The following is a 14374-nucleotide window of genomic DNA, read 5'->3' as shown; positions in this document are numbered from 1 at the left end:
TGGGAAAAAAATTAACATTTAGGGAACAGTTTCTGAAACTACTATGGGTCTTGAAAATCCTGTCATCTCTCCAATGTTTGAAAGGGAGGGGGGATGACTGTGCAAAGCCTCAGAAAACTGAACACATGTAACTTGTCAAGATGCACAGCATTAGTCTTTCTCTCCAGCCAGCCCAGTTCCAGGGAAGTTCTGTAACTAGTAGCTTTTCTGTTTGCTTATTTAAAGGTTTGCAGTTGTGGGGTTTTTTTACATCTGATGTAGTCAGAAGTGTTTCAACATTTTCCAAGCTATACTTGAAGCATAATCTGGGCTTAGATATGATTTCATGAATAATTTGTTACCAATGGCAAGGGACTTGATGCTGTGTTAAGAGATGTGATATTTAAACTTCTGAAAAATGATTTAATCTAATGTGGGAATCCTAATGCTGTTGTAATATTTTTTTCCCCAAGGTGTAGAGAAAGATAGCCATGCTTTTCTGGATGTATTTGTTATCTAAGTAGGGCACAGAGTGGGGAAAAAAAAGGGAACTGCCTGTAGACTGTGCTTTCAGGCATGTGTACAGAGGGCAGCAGGTGAATTTTTCTCTCATGCTCATTCATTTCCACCTGGGTTTCAGAGCAAGCAGAAGAGTCCATCATGGCATCAAGCATAGCTGTTTCTCTGCTGAGTCTCAGATGAAACTGGGTTTGCACGAGAAACCTTTTATGCTGCTTGCCATTTCTGAGCTCCCCCTTATCAAGGCTAGCTTCAAAAGGTGACAAAGCTGAAGCTGTCTGCAGAGCATCATTGACTTTAATGGGAAATGTGGCAATTTGCACAAGGTGCAGAAAGGGTGCTTAGCTTTTTAAGGTGGACAAATTAGCTCACTTTCTCCTTTCGTGGGTGTAAAAGTTGAAAGGAACTAAATATGTAATTTGCCCATTTATATACTACACCTTAAAGGCTCATTTTCTGCTCTCTGCCCACGCTTCCAAAGTGCTTCCTTATGACCTTGCTTATCTGTGCCTTGATGACTGCAGGCTTTCCAGAGCTGCTTTACTTCTTGTGGCCCTATATGACACTGCAGCTGAGATTTTCTTCCTCACTTCTTGCTGTGTGGTCCTCTGCACTTGCTCTGCTCTGAAAAGGGCTTTGAAGAAAGCGTTTACCTCAGTCTGCTCCTAAGGCCTCCACATGGGGCTGAAACAGAATAAAAGACCCACATAAAAGAGAGAAATAACTGGAGTAATTTGTCTCCAGCATGAGCACTGACACTCTGATGATACCAAACCGAAAGGTCTTATTGCACCTGCCAGCAGCAGTTTGTTATCCCAGAGAAGGTCTACAAAGCGGGTCGGGGCACTTGAGGCTAATTAAGCACTGTCAGCTAATGGATTGTTTATACAGCTTTGTAACTCTGCATTGCGTTACTGTTGCTTATTCATGTTCATACTATCTCTGGCTAGAGACAGACACATCAGGAAAGAGCTTATAAATATCTGCTTGTACCCCAAAGCGGTACAGGGTGGGAGAGAACTGGGGCTGACCCAAACCTGACAGTCGCTACAGGGCGATACCTCCCCAGGTGGAGATGTGTCTCAGTCCTGGCACAGAATAATTTGGATACAGTGCCTTGCTGACACCAGTTCTGGTGCGAGAGCCATCTCCACCAGTACCAGAGCCACTGCGCTATGCTCAGTGGAATAGCGCAGGCGTGCTGGATGAGGTCCGCTGGGTGCAGGTGTTGCTCCGTGCGGAGGTGTGTGGTGCACAACGCTTGCTAGCCAGGGCTAAGATGTGACCAAAGCAGTTGCCCCAACAGATGCCTCGGCAGAGTGACTTCTGAGTAGCGTAGGAAGTGGTCGTTCATCACTCCGGCATCTGACAAGTCAACAAAACAAATATCACCATCACATAAAACTTTGCAGGAAGGCACACTGTAGTGTGTTCTACTTTTAGTAATTTCTCCCTCCTTTTTCTTCTTTATGTTTGATTTTATTGCTTCCTGACTTGAAAGTACTTTAATACTCCACTTTTAATGTTCTCATATGCAGGTTTTAGCTGGAACATTATAAATTCTTTAGTGTCATAAGCATAGTACTGCTTTATAAGAGGCAAAATATGCTCAATCTAAGAGAAATGTTGCTTTGGAAAAAATTATAATGAAAAGACATAGCTGGGAGCAATAAAAGTTAGCTAGAAGCAGGATAGAGGCTGCTCTTCCCTGCTGGCAAACTGCAGAGCTGAGATGTGTTGGTAGGAAGGGAGTGAAGGTGTTTCTCCTACATGAACTTGCAAGCTCAAACAGAGGCATCAGAGGAGAACAAAAGGGCAACAAGAAGAGCAGCTCCTCATGGAGACAAGAAGCTTGTATAAGAAAAAACAGATAGAAATATAGGTAAGGAAGAGAAAGGCATCTGAAGATTTGAAAGTACAGAGAAGGATTTTTGCTGCATGCAGGAAAGGAAAAGAGCTGAGTGATACATATAATACTTGAAGGCTCAAATCTCGTCCAGCTTCAAAACACTAAACTTCTAGTTCCCACTCTTAAATACTTGGTTTGCAGCCAGCCAGGTGCAGGGGACTGAGCCCTGTCCAGAAGCCAGTCCTGCAAAGTGAACAGTCGGCTGTGGCTACTGGCCGGTATTTAAGTCTTTCACTTGCATTTGCACTGCAGTGCTGGGTCGAAATGGTGCTTGTGATGCATTATCTTAAGCCAGAGGGAGAGGCAGGAGAAACTCCTGGTTTTTTTGTAGCACCTATACTGCTGTCAGAACATGCCAGTGTGCTTGTACCCAGGTATGGAGGCTGCCAAGCTCACTTAAAAATGACCGTGCTGCAGGGCCAGGTACGTGATGGTGCTGGGATTTTGGTATCAGCAACTAGATGGCCAAGCCTGGAGGCAGGAGAAAGACTCCACCAAGGATTGTTAATTGAAGACCCGGTCTGCAGCGTACTGCTGGAGAACTTGTCTTTTTTTCTAGATGTCTTGCGTGGGTATTATCACGCTGCAAAAAGTAATTGATGTCAACTTTAACATCTACTCCTCAGGAGATCTCTGCGCTGTTTTCTCACATCTCTGACCCACAAATCCCAGGATTCGTCAGCAGCGTGGGCTATTTGCAGGGAGAATAGGGAGAGTTTACTCTAGAGTCTGCTTAGCACCAACAGTTCACCAGGTTTTCACCTCCCATAAGCTACATGTGCTATTCGTAATAGCTTTTCTACTTCTGATTACCTCTCCCTTTGTCTCTGCTTTTCTGCATGTTACCTGGGGATGTATTTTCAACTGCTGATACCTCTTTTAAAAGGACTTTCGCCCACATGAAAACAAAGTAGCACTGCTGCTTACTGCAATATTATTGTATTACGTTTTTGCAGACTTCTAGTTTAACAAAAGAATTGTACATAGAAAAGCAAGATCTGGTCTTTCTCTGGAAAATCTGAAATGGTAATTAAATAAGGACACTTGTCTCTTGCATAATGGAGGTTCACTCTCCTAGTCAAAAGAATGTCTTATGTGAAGAACATAACTGCAGGGGCAAGGAGAATGGGGTGAAGAATTCACAAATAGATTCAATATATTGGTGACACACCTTTGGTGTAAACTATGGTAGATTTTGAGCACTTTTAAGTTTTAAATATGTCCAAAGAATAATCTGTACAATTTCCAATAGTGTAGGCACATTCTTCCTCATGTAGTTTGGTGTTATAATTTTATAGCACCTTTCCTTAGTGGAAGAAACAAAAGGTTGCGTATAAACAGAATCAAATTGTTGATTGAACATAATTTTGGATGTGATCAATCTGCAAATTTTTCAGTTCTTAGAAATAATGATCTGGCTGCACTATGAAAGTGCTGGAAAAGAAGTATGGAAGTCTGAAAAAAGTGCTGCACAAATAGTTTAGGAAGCTGAGTCACAGCTGCGCAAGAGTTTATAGACTGTTTTCAGAACGTGAAGAAGCAATTTACTTGAACCTCAGAGAGATGTAGCAGTCAGTTTATGTTTGGAACCAGTTCCTAAAATAGATCACTCATTTCATCACCAAATGAAAGCACAGCCTTACTGAGATCCAGCTGGTAAGTGCCTATGCCAGGTTCCTGTTTAGCATTGGTAGAATAACTTACTGACGCCATTGTAAGCTTCAGAGGGATGGTGGGTTTAAATGATATGACAACCAGTGGTGATGCTAAAAGGAAACAGTTGTGATTAATTTTTGTAATACCTTAGGGATAATTGCACAATATTTTGGGCATCGCAAGGTTCTAGTGACTGCACAAGAAGTCAAGAGCCATTTTACAGCTGGGGCTTAGCTTCTCACTGTTGGAAGGCCGTCATGGCTAAGCTATATGGCAAATGTTGTCAAAGAAATGTGTTGTCCAGGCATGCTCGTTGTCATTCTGCTCACGTGGATGACTGCGCTGCTTTCCCAAGATGAATCAACTGAATAAGGTGACTGGGATTTGCTGTCTGTGCTAAAGAAGATGCGATTTCAACAGTCCTTGCAAACGGCTGGCAGTTACATTAGCCCTGTACCCGGAGGTGTGTGAGCAGTGGCTGCAGGAGAGTCCTCGTCCCTTCACGCTTTCCAGCAGGAGCTCAGCTCCGGTGAAGTGCAGCAAAGTCAGGCAGCTTTGGTTCTGTAGGCGCAGAGCCATCTGAAAGGAGAGCCATTCGCACGGTCTTTCCTCAGTGCGCGACCCCACTCTTTTCACTATTTGCCTACAGAAGTGGCAACTCTCTTCTCCTTGGTAGTACGTTATGGATCGAAGCATATTAAGATTTCAGAGATTCAAAACCTCTTCTGTGACCTGGAGGTTCAGATACTTTGACTTTCAGTGGATCCGGAAGAGCGGAGTCATTAAGGTTTTCTTGGATGTTTCAGTGAGGGACCCCTTTCACAAACATGAGCAATCTGATCAGTGATATCCAATGATTTTGAGTGACTGCAGCTTACAATGTGCTTATGATATCCACATTTGCAGTTTTCAGGGTCTGCTTTTCTATCTGCTTCTCAGTTTGCCCATTTCTATCTGGTTAGGGTTTTTCATTTGTTTTTTAAAACAAAGAGTGGTTGCTGATAAAAGTGGTAGGAGTCACAATTAAATTAAGCGTAAAACAGTAGCGTAGAATTATCATTCAGCTTTGTTGCCTGAAAGAGATTGTCTAAAGGTTTTCACCAATGTATGCTGAGAGTAATTAAAATTGAGTTGGAGCAGTTGCATCAATGTGAACATGAGGAAGTCAGAATCAGCATTTTTTTTTTACTCTAAGATAGTATTTCTTTCCAAGACTGTACAATAGATGCATAGGAAATTTCAACTTTGGTTTTCTCTTTGGAAAAGTAAAGCCTGTTTTTCATCACAATTTCTATTTAAAAATTGGCTATGTGACAAATTTGAGAATGTTTGGTGTGAAAGACAATTTCCAGTGTTGTAGGTAATGTTTCACAGGACTGGTGAAAGTGGAATTGTTTTTTCAAGCTTAAGGTCATGTTATTGTTGCTTGTAGCCTTACTGTTTATCTCAGAATAGACTTTTTTTTTTTCCTTAAAAGCTAGTTACTACCTGACATGTAGCATCTTTTCCATGTGATGAGACTTCCTAACACTTGTGAATGCTCAGAAGAAAAGAAACTATTATTGCCAAGTTCTAGTCCATCAATCAGAAAACTGTCATTTAATAAAGTCTGTGGTAGTTACCTCATTAATATCGTCCTGTGTAAGCTGTGTGTGTTTTTTGAAGGAATGGAAGATAATTCCTCCTGCAGGCCAGTAATGCAGTAAACCATGACTGTGTGTTAATTTAAATATCTATTAGTGTGGCTGACTCTGATGTCTGCAGCACAGCAGCAAAGACGTTCACATTTTTCATTTTCATAGAAAATTCATGATTTTATAGTTTTCTTTTTTTTTTCTTCAAGAAGGCTGTTACAGCTCCATCTTAAACCATGGTAATTTTTATATTTTAGTTATTCCATGCTGGTCTCTTGTATCTAACAGTACTAATTCTTATTCCTGTCAGGTATAAGTTTATCTATTCATGGGGCTGAAAAGCGTGCGCCAATCTGTCAGAGGAGAACTGCAGCAAGCTACCCAGTGTCACAGCGTCCGCCTGTGGTTGGGCATCCTTCACTCCCACAAGTCAGAAGGTCAATAAAAATGGAAGCCTCATCTTCTGGATCTAGTATTTCGGCAGTCACTGGTGGAAAAGCAAAAACCCATCAGCCAGGTAACAGATTTGCCTTGACATCCTTTTCAGTTCCATTTCTCATGTGATATGCCATGATGTTGTGAAGCTGGTATTAATAGCATCAGGTCATGCTTGCATGGAGATCAAGCTATTGATTGTCAGAGCTATTGATTGATGTTTTGTCTATGTTTGGTGTGTTTTTGTCAGTTATAGGTTATAGGAAGTAACAATAGTGGGGACAGCTGAAAGTGGGAAATAAAAATGTAAGTTTAATCTTAAAAAAACCTACAACGTGGTGGTATCCAAAATGTTAATGCGCAGAGAGCTTTGGGCTATTGTTTTTTAATACTGCTCCCCTGATATGTGTTTAATTTTGATAAGCCCTGAGCTAATGGCAATGCTCTAGAGGCTACAGGCATCCCCTGTGGAACTCAGTAATTGACACTAAGGGTTTTGAACAAAGGCACAATCCAGGGCGTAGATCAAAGTCTTGCTGCTAGAATGCAAATAAAAACTCTAGATCTAAAGGAGATTTTACAACATATGTTAACTGGTTAACAAAACGAAACTTTTTAAAAGAAAGCCAGAATCTCCTGGGAACCATCAAATTCTAATTGACATCATGAGTTCATTCCTTGTTATGTTAATTGCCAGAGCTATTTTAAAAGTATCTTTTCTTGTAACAGGGGAGTACATTTGTGCTGGCCATGTTCAGTCATTCTGCACAGTAAAAATTAAACTCCAAATTTCTTTCCTGAGAAGAGCAAATTAAGGCTGCCTATGAAGCCAGTTCTGTAGCTTCTATATTGAAGGGTCTCAGTAATCTTCCAGTGTTGCTGCCCAGGATGCGCCCTGTATGCAGCTACTTGGGTGCCCTGGGGCAGAGTCTGTGTGAGACAAACCTTAGCGTCCTTCTATTACCTTGCAGATCTAATAAATGGCTTAATTTTTGTAGAAGTTGAAAATTTAGATTACTTATTGTGGGTTGCTAGGCAGGTGTACTGCCATGAGTTTCATTCACCCATACTATTTAGTCACCATAATCTTTGTCAACATAGATTAATTAAGAATTTACAGTGACTCATAACCATATGCTTTGTTTATTTCAGTTCTTCTGTTCACTTGTTTGTCCTTCTATTTTTTCAGCTTCTATGTTTTTTCTTTGAAGTACAGAAATTACTACTACAGAATATTGTTGTCGCTAACGACACATAATCATGACTGCACCCTGTTAAAAGATTGACAAAAAACCCCTGCATCACACTTTGTGAAAAAAGTATCTTGAACTTGCACAATGGCAATGTTCATTTTGAGCTGCTACACGTTCCACATCTATGTGTTGATAGATATGGCCTGTGTTTTAATACTAAATAATGTACAAGCAGTATATGCTGGCTTCCGATTGAGAAAAAGATCCCTTTTTAGGTAGACCCCAGAGGTTTCCTAAAATGGAGCTCATTAGTGAGCATCATTTGGATGATGATTCTCTGAGGAATTTAGCTTTTACTACAGTCATATGAGATTAGTTTTGTCTCTCATATTCTGTTCTTTTAGACAATAACATCTATGACCTACAGAGAACATGCTTGGCAGCTTGGTTCAAAGAGGCTTTTAGTATTATGAGCTTCACTGAAGTTAAGAGGAGTTAATTGTGCCCAGAGCCTTAAAGGCTGCAGATTTTTATAAATGTGTTGTATGACAGGAGTCTTCTCTTAACCAACTTACAGCGTCATTGTTTCATTTGGAATGAAATAATGTTTTTATGATTTGGGTCTGACTTTTTAATTCTATACAGGAACACTAAATTTGCCTATGTGTCCAGGTTAAATTACAACCATTTGAGCTGTATGCAAGTAGAGTCTAAGAAAGAATCTGGTCAGGCAGCAATAGTAATAAGTAACACTCCTAAAAGAAAATTTTACTTTAAACCTAAAATCATATGTTATTTATTTTTAGTCAGCCACAAATTAACAGCTGTAGCTTCATAAATAATTAGCCTAATACACTAGCTGACCAATGGCAGTTTCTTATCTAAGGCTGTACGTTATAAATAGTTTGGTATTTTAGAGAGAAAATGTTCTGACATGTATTAATTACTCAGGTAATGGATCTTACACCACCATTTTCCAAGCTATCCTCCTGCTATTGCATACCGTAAATTCTTCAGGTTTTTGTTCAGTCTAATTTTAAATGGCTCATACATCTTGGGTTCTTCCTTCCATTGGAGTTCTGTTATCACAAGCAAGTAGGTCTCACTGTTGGAATAGCATATGTTATATTCAGCATGAAATTTCCTTTGTCCAGTTAACAAATACTCTGAACATGACGACAGTCTGGCATAATAGATTGTACAGAGAGGTATTCTGAGCACTTAAAATGGCATTTCTAACTCTTATCAATCAGAGAGGCTAGAACCATGGAAAGAAAAAAAATAAAAATGACAGTTACGAATGAGTGTATTATTTCCCTCTAACACCACACTGCTGTTGTTTTCTCCATACTGCTTTGTTTCCCCGGCCACTTTTCTTCTTTCCAGAATGACACTTTTTATTATTTATCATGAATTCTTTTTAACTGGCAGCTGTTTCCTTTGACTGAAGTTTATAGGTAGCTACACGTTAAGGAGGAGGAACTATAGACGTTGTTTGGTGTTGTAGCACTCCTTTCCAGCTTGCTTCCCTGCCAGTTTTATTTGTACCTGGTAAGGAGCCTGAGGTTGATGACTTCCACTATTAGTTTGGGTGTTAGAGTGGCTAACGAGCAATGATCTGTCTGTAATGTGCTTTTTTTTAAAAAAAAAAAAATTGGCTTGTGCAAGCTTGCAAAGCAGTACTGCTCAGCTACAAGCAGAACTGCAGCTTCTGAGCTCTGATTTTAAGCAGACCAGAAGGTATAAAGTAATCAAAACACAGAGGAAAATGGAGAAATGAGTGGAAGAAAATGGCTATTAATGGTGAAGGCTCCCAATACATCTGCAGGCGCACCTGTATGAGGAAAGTTCCTCTTAGAAAGGAGAAAAGCAAAGACAAGTAAAGCAATCAGATGGTAAATTTAGATGCAATGATATTAAGGTAAATATGCATTCCTTCCAGAATCATGGAGGGCGACAGTATTTTTAGTTTTGAGGAACCTCCAGTTACTGTCTCCCGGTTACGTGAGCGGTTGCGGTATATTGCGGCTCATGGGGTACTGGGCTACTGAAGTACAGGATTTGAAGCGCTTGGGGCAAACATTTGGCTGGTGTAAATTCTTACAGCTCTCCTGAAGACAGGTTATGCTCGATGTGCCCATGTTGCACACGGGAAGCTTGTTTTGAAAGCGGTGGTAACGAGCATCTAGGCTTTCTGTAAGAGCAGCAGAGCCAAGTACTGAACAAGCCTAAAGGAGGTTAAACTGTCACCCCAGTCCATTCCCTCAGTGTTGGGGTTAGGCAAATCTGGAGACAAAAAAAAAATAAAAAAATAAATGCTTGCCTCACTTCCAATGGCGTTGCACCTTTTCCTATGGAGTAAGCAGGACTTCATTTTCTGTGGTTTTGCCTGCTCTTTCCATTGATGCTCTTTATTCCAAATCATGACAATGTTACTGTACTTGTTCCTATTGGTCATGAATTCCTTTATTCTCAGACTCTGCAGAACTTGTCAAACCTAGTTTCTCTAGGAGTCATTAAATTTGCTGGCTGTGGAAAAATTGCCTTATTTAATAAGTCTAAGCACCAGTAAAGTGAAGTCTTTCATTGTGTGAACCTCTGGAATCTTCTTGGGTCTTCTCTACTTGCAACACTTGCTAACAATTATTACCCATTTTGTAATAACAGGGATTCAAAGGTTCCCTAGCAAAATTTTCTTTCTCTATGCTTCCTGTAAAGACCTCTGGTTAAACCTTAATGCGTTTTGAGGTTTATATAGAAATGTATATATAATAATGTAGATGCTAATTTACATCACTTCTACAAATTAGATCTGCAGGCAATCTACACATCCAACATGAAGGGTTGTCTTTAAAAGAATTTATTTCCAGAATTTAGTAAATATGTTATGTAAAGAGCCTTCACCCCAGGAAACACATAAAAATATTTTAGAAATTTCTGATTTCAATAGTTTACTGTTCAAAAAGACCTTCAAAGCCAAAGAACAGTACATTTGGAATGGAGATTCCTTACTATCTGAAATGATATAGGCATATCCATGATATTTGGAAGAACTTTATGTTCAATGGCAGGAAAACACCTACTGAAAGGACTGGTTTCTGGCATGACAGTGGAAGTCTAGTGGGGTTGCTGGAATTCAGCGAGAATCTTTTTTTGGCAGTCTCTTGCCTTTTATGACAAATAGTACCAGATAGATTATATTATAAATGTTAAAGGAAGATGTGTTTGCCTTAAGCATGCTTTTCTTGACTTTTGGATCCTCTGTTTTTTATTGCTCATCAAACTGTAGCATTTTTATTGATGCCGGTAGTTATTGGGCATGAAACTAAGAAAGAAGAGCTAGTGGTGTCAGCCGACAGAACAACTGACTTAAGAGGCAAGGAAAAATGCATGGTTCTTGAAACTGTGGCAAGCAAAATTAAAGCAAAATAGGAAATGTATATTTAATGAGCTTAGTCACAACTTAATGAACTTTGAATCATCAAGGAAGCTAGAACTGAGTCCTTCAAAAATGATAATTCACTGTGCAAAAGATATTCTTTTCTCATCACAAAATGTGCACATGCTTGTCAGCGTTCACATTTGGTTGTGAATGGTCTTTAGAAGATCTGTGTTAGTTAGATGTGATTTGTTGGTTAAATCACATTCTATTTTCTTTGTTGACTGGCAGGACGAGTGCCATACACCTCTCAGACTAAAAGAATAAACTGCTGCAAATAATTCTGCCAGAAAGCTCTGTCATGCAAATAATTGTTGGTAGCAAACACAGGCGTGGTATGGGAATGGCTGATGTAAACTCACCTGAAAATTTGAATTCACAGACAGTAGTGCTGTTATCTTACTTGTCTAACATTATTAGGGGACCAGGCTTTTTCAATATGCTGCCTTCTGGGTGTATATAGAACTTCCTCTCATGTGGAATGAAGCATGGAAAAAGCCAGCAGATTTCAGGAAAGTTTAATATTCCCCTCATTAAGCTAATTTTCATACTACAAAAAAATATGTTTATAAGAATTGTCCCTATGCAGAAGGGACGTTAATGTCAAAGAAACCAGCCTGCATACTTAACTTCTCTTTATCTACAGCCTGTGTTCAATACAATGCAAGTTCGATACACCCGACAAAACTTCTCCCATGTCTGTACCTCAAAGCGGGAGCTGGAAATACATCCCTGCTGAACACAGAGACAGTTCATTCTCCTCACTATTGGTGCTCTGGAGCCTCTGCAAAGCTCCTAATGAGAACAGTTTGCCTCAATTACAATGAGGACCTTTGGTCGGGGCTGAGTGACAGGTCGTCACATGGTGATTATGCGGTACTTTGAACTTCAGAGCTGAACTAGCTAGCAGATGATGCAGAGCCTGAAATCTTCTGTCGCTTTGCTTAGTCATTCAGCCCATTTCATTCATCACTTTACTTTTCTAGGGCAAAAGCCACTTTTTGATAATTCTTGTTCCTAAGCTAAAGTCTCCTAAAACATTCGTTCTAGCGATTTGGAGAACAGTTTTGCAAACAGAGCGTTTAAAAAAAAAAAAAGAAAAAAAAAAAGCTAGAGGATAAAGCACTGGTTTTCAATGCTATCTTGTTTAATTTAAAAATATTTGATTTAGGTGGAAATTGAATCCCTCTGTATCAATTTGTGCTGCACGTGACACACAAGTACTGATCCTACCTGGGATGTCTACACACCCTCGATAAGGGGCTTCAAAAATAATATTAATAATTTTAAGTGGTGGCTTTGAGGGTGTTCTACTTCTCTAGGGAGTATGTATTTTTAAACCCATCTCTTTTCAAAGACTTCTTTTTTATCCCTTCCTGCTTTGATCAGTCTCCTGTTTGCTGTTGTAAAATGATCTTTCATCCACTCTTGCAATCAATTATGTATGGTTACTTTAAAATCAGTGCAGCGTACCCTCAGATTTTGACTCCCATAGCTGTTGTTAGTTTACAACATATAGTCGCCCTATGAAGGCTGCAAAATGCTGCTCTCTCTGGATGTTCTCGATTGTTCCACTGTCTCAAGTGGGAAATTGTCCAAAATAGGAACAGGCAGCCAGATGTGGCTTGGCACCAAATGGGGAATATCGCTGATCCCAAGGCAAGGTTATGTCCTGAGACCAGTGTACCATAACTGTCGTAAAACAATTAAGAAAATTCTTGGACCACTCTAGATTTTGCTGAAGGAAATAGATAATATGTATGAAATTTTGCAATGTTTCTGAGAAAGTAATGACCCATTTTATTTTAAAAATAGCTTAACATTCAAGAAGCAGTGAGAGAGACTTTAAATAATCAGTTGTTACGTTCCTGTAATGCTTGACTGAAAAATGTGGCTTTTTCTTAGCTCTATAGTTTTTGCTTAAAGGGGGCTTAGTATTATGTAAGCCTCTATTTCTAGTGTAAAATACTTTTCATATATTCCAAGGAAAGATTCTTGCAGGTAGACTGTCAAAAGATGGAATAAACCAGCTTCTACTTTGGCAGAGATGCTTTTAAGATCGGAAAAGGAATTTGACTGTAACAGGGCTGCATGGCATTACTAATTTCCGCAAAAGGTTTGTTCCAGTCCAAAAGATAGCGAGACCTCTTTCCTAACACCAAGCCTGCTGGTTCATTCTGAAATCTCAGAATTAAGCCAGACCTTTCTTTATAATTAAATAAATTTAAAAAAAGGGGGGGGGGGGCTTGCTCCTTGGGTGAGTACATATAATACAGGTAAGTGCATCTAGGCATCAGAACCCACTAGAAATTCCAACCAGTGCAATGTACTATGGTGCCTCAAAAGCCCAAAGACCCAAAAGAATTGCATACAACTCGACATCACAGCTTACAGCAGGCAGCAAGGCAGCAGCGAAGCGAAAGTGGCATCATTTTTGATCTGGTCCTTGTTCCAGAAGAGAAATCCCTTTGGGTCATTCAGATTTCTGCCCTTCCCTGTGCCATGAGTGTGGCTGGATGTCTCAGGAAAGCAGAGCTGTTCGCTGCATGCGGGATAACTCCGCAGAGCCACAACATTTGCCGGTCACATCCTTGGGGTATGCAGTTCTGTACCTGCTATGCTTCAGAGGCCCAATGGAGCACAAAGGACATGGATTTTTGAGGTCTTCAATACTGATAACATTCAGGGTACTTAGAAAAAGGGAAATAGCACTGGAATTTAGTACTTTGTTTAGACCTTGCTCTACAAATGCACCTAGCAAAGGAAAGGAATTCAGCACCTGCTAGACTGATGGCATAAAGAAGTTACCTGCACTTCAATGAGACTGGAAGGTTTTTAAGGGTCATCCAAAAGGGCACATACTTTCCAGGCCCTTTTTCCTGCCAGAATGCCTGAAAATGATGACCCTTGCCATGCAGATGCTCTCCTACTGCTTGCAAAAGAGACTCTGCTTAATGCCAATTGCTGAAATTAATCTCTTTTGGATAGGCATCCTGTGTGAACAGCCCCAAACTAGTCCATGTATTTTAATGGCAAAGTGCTCTATTTCTCCTTAGCGGGTCTTGGTAATTTTAGTAGGTTGCAGGGCTTATAGAAAGACCACCCGCACCAGTATTAGGGGCAGGATTCCTGCTGCTTGTGAGGTACTCTCAAAGACAAATTAAAAAAATCTGAGAAAACAATATTTTTATACAATCAATATATAAATATTGTCTCCATTCTTCAGCTTCAATTTGTAACTGAATGATGATATTTATCTTAACCTCGCCCTAATTAGGTCTCCACACACCCAGATGTGTAGGCTGGAACCATATCCTCTCTCGATGACAGACTAGGGTGGGATTCACTGTGCCACCCTTAGATTCTGTATGGGAAGGCATGTTTTACGGGGTCAGCATGATAGCTCTTATCTGAGACTAAAGTAAGAAAGGCTTTGCAGTGGCAGTGAATTTCTGGGCTTCATGGCCCTAGCCTGGATGTTAGGGTTATGATGGATGACACTGGAAGTGAGGAGCAGGCCCAGTAGCTCATGAAGGCTGGAAACAAGACAAGTAAAAGGGGGAGGGGGGAATGCGATGGCTACCTGTTAGCTCGCAAGGGACATTGAGTA

The 14374-nt window shown here is 40.2% G+C and overlaps 1 protein-coding gene across 1 annotated transcript in view; it reads left to right on the top strand.

Annotated features, from left to right (window-relative positions):
- Window positions 1–14374, top strand: part of ANO4 (anoctamin 4) — a 220981-nt gene that overhangs the window by 86414 nt on the left and 120193 nt on the right. The window contains exon 3 of the mRNA XM_075058242.1: window positions 6008–6214. Within this exon, the coding sequence (XP_074914343.1) occupies window positions 6008–6214 (207 nt within the window). The remainder of the gene's footprint in view (window positions 1–6007; window positions 6215–14374) is intronic.

Source organism: Buteo buteo, chromosome 26 (assembly GCF_964188355.1).
Source record: "Buteo buteo chromosome 26, bButBut1.hap1.1, whole genome shotgun sequence".
Lineage (NCBI taxonomy): Eukaryota > Metazoa > Chordata > Aves > Accipitriformes > Accipitridae > Buteo > Buteo buteo.
Note: the sequence above shows the minus strand (reverse complement) of the source record. Positions and strands in the feature narration are given on the sequence as shown.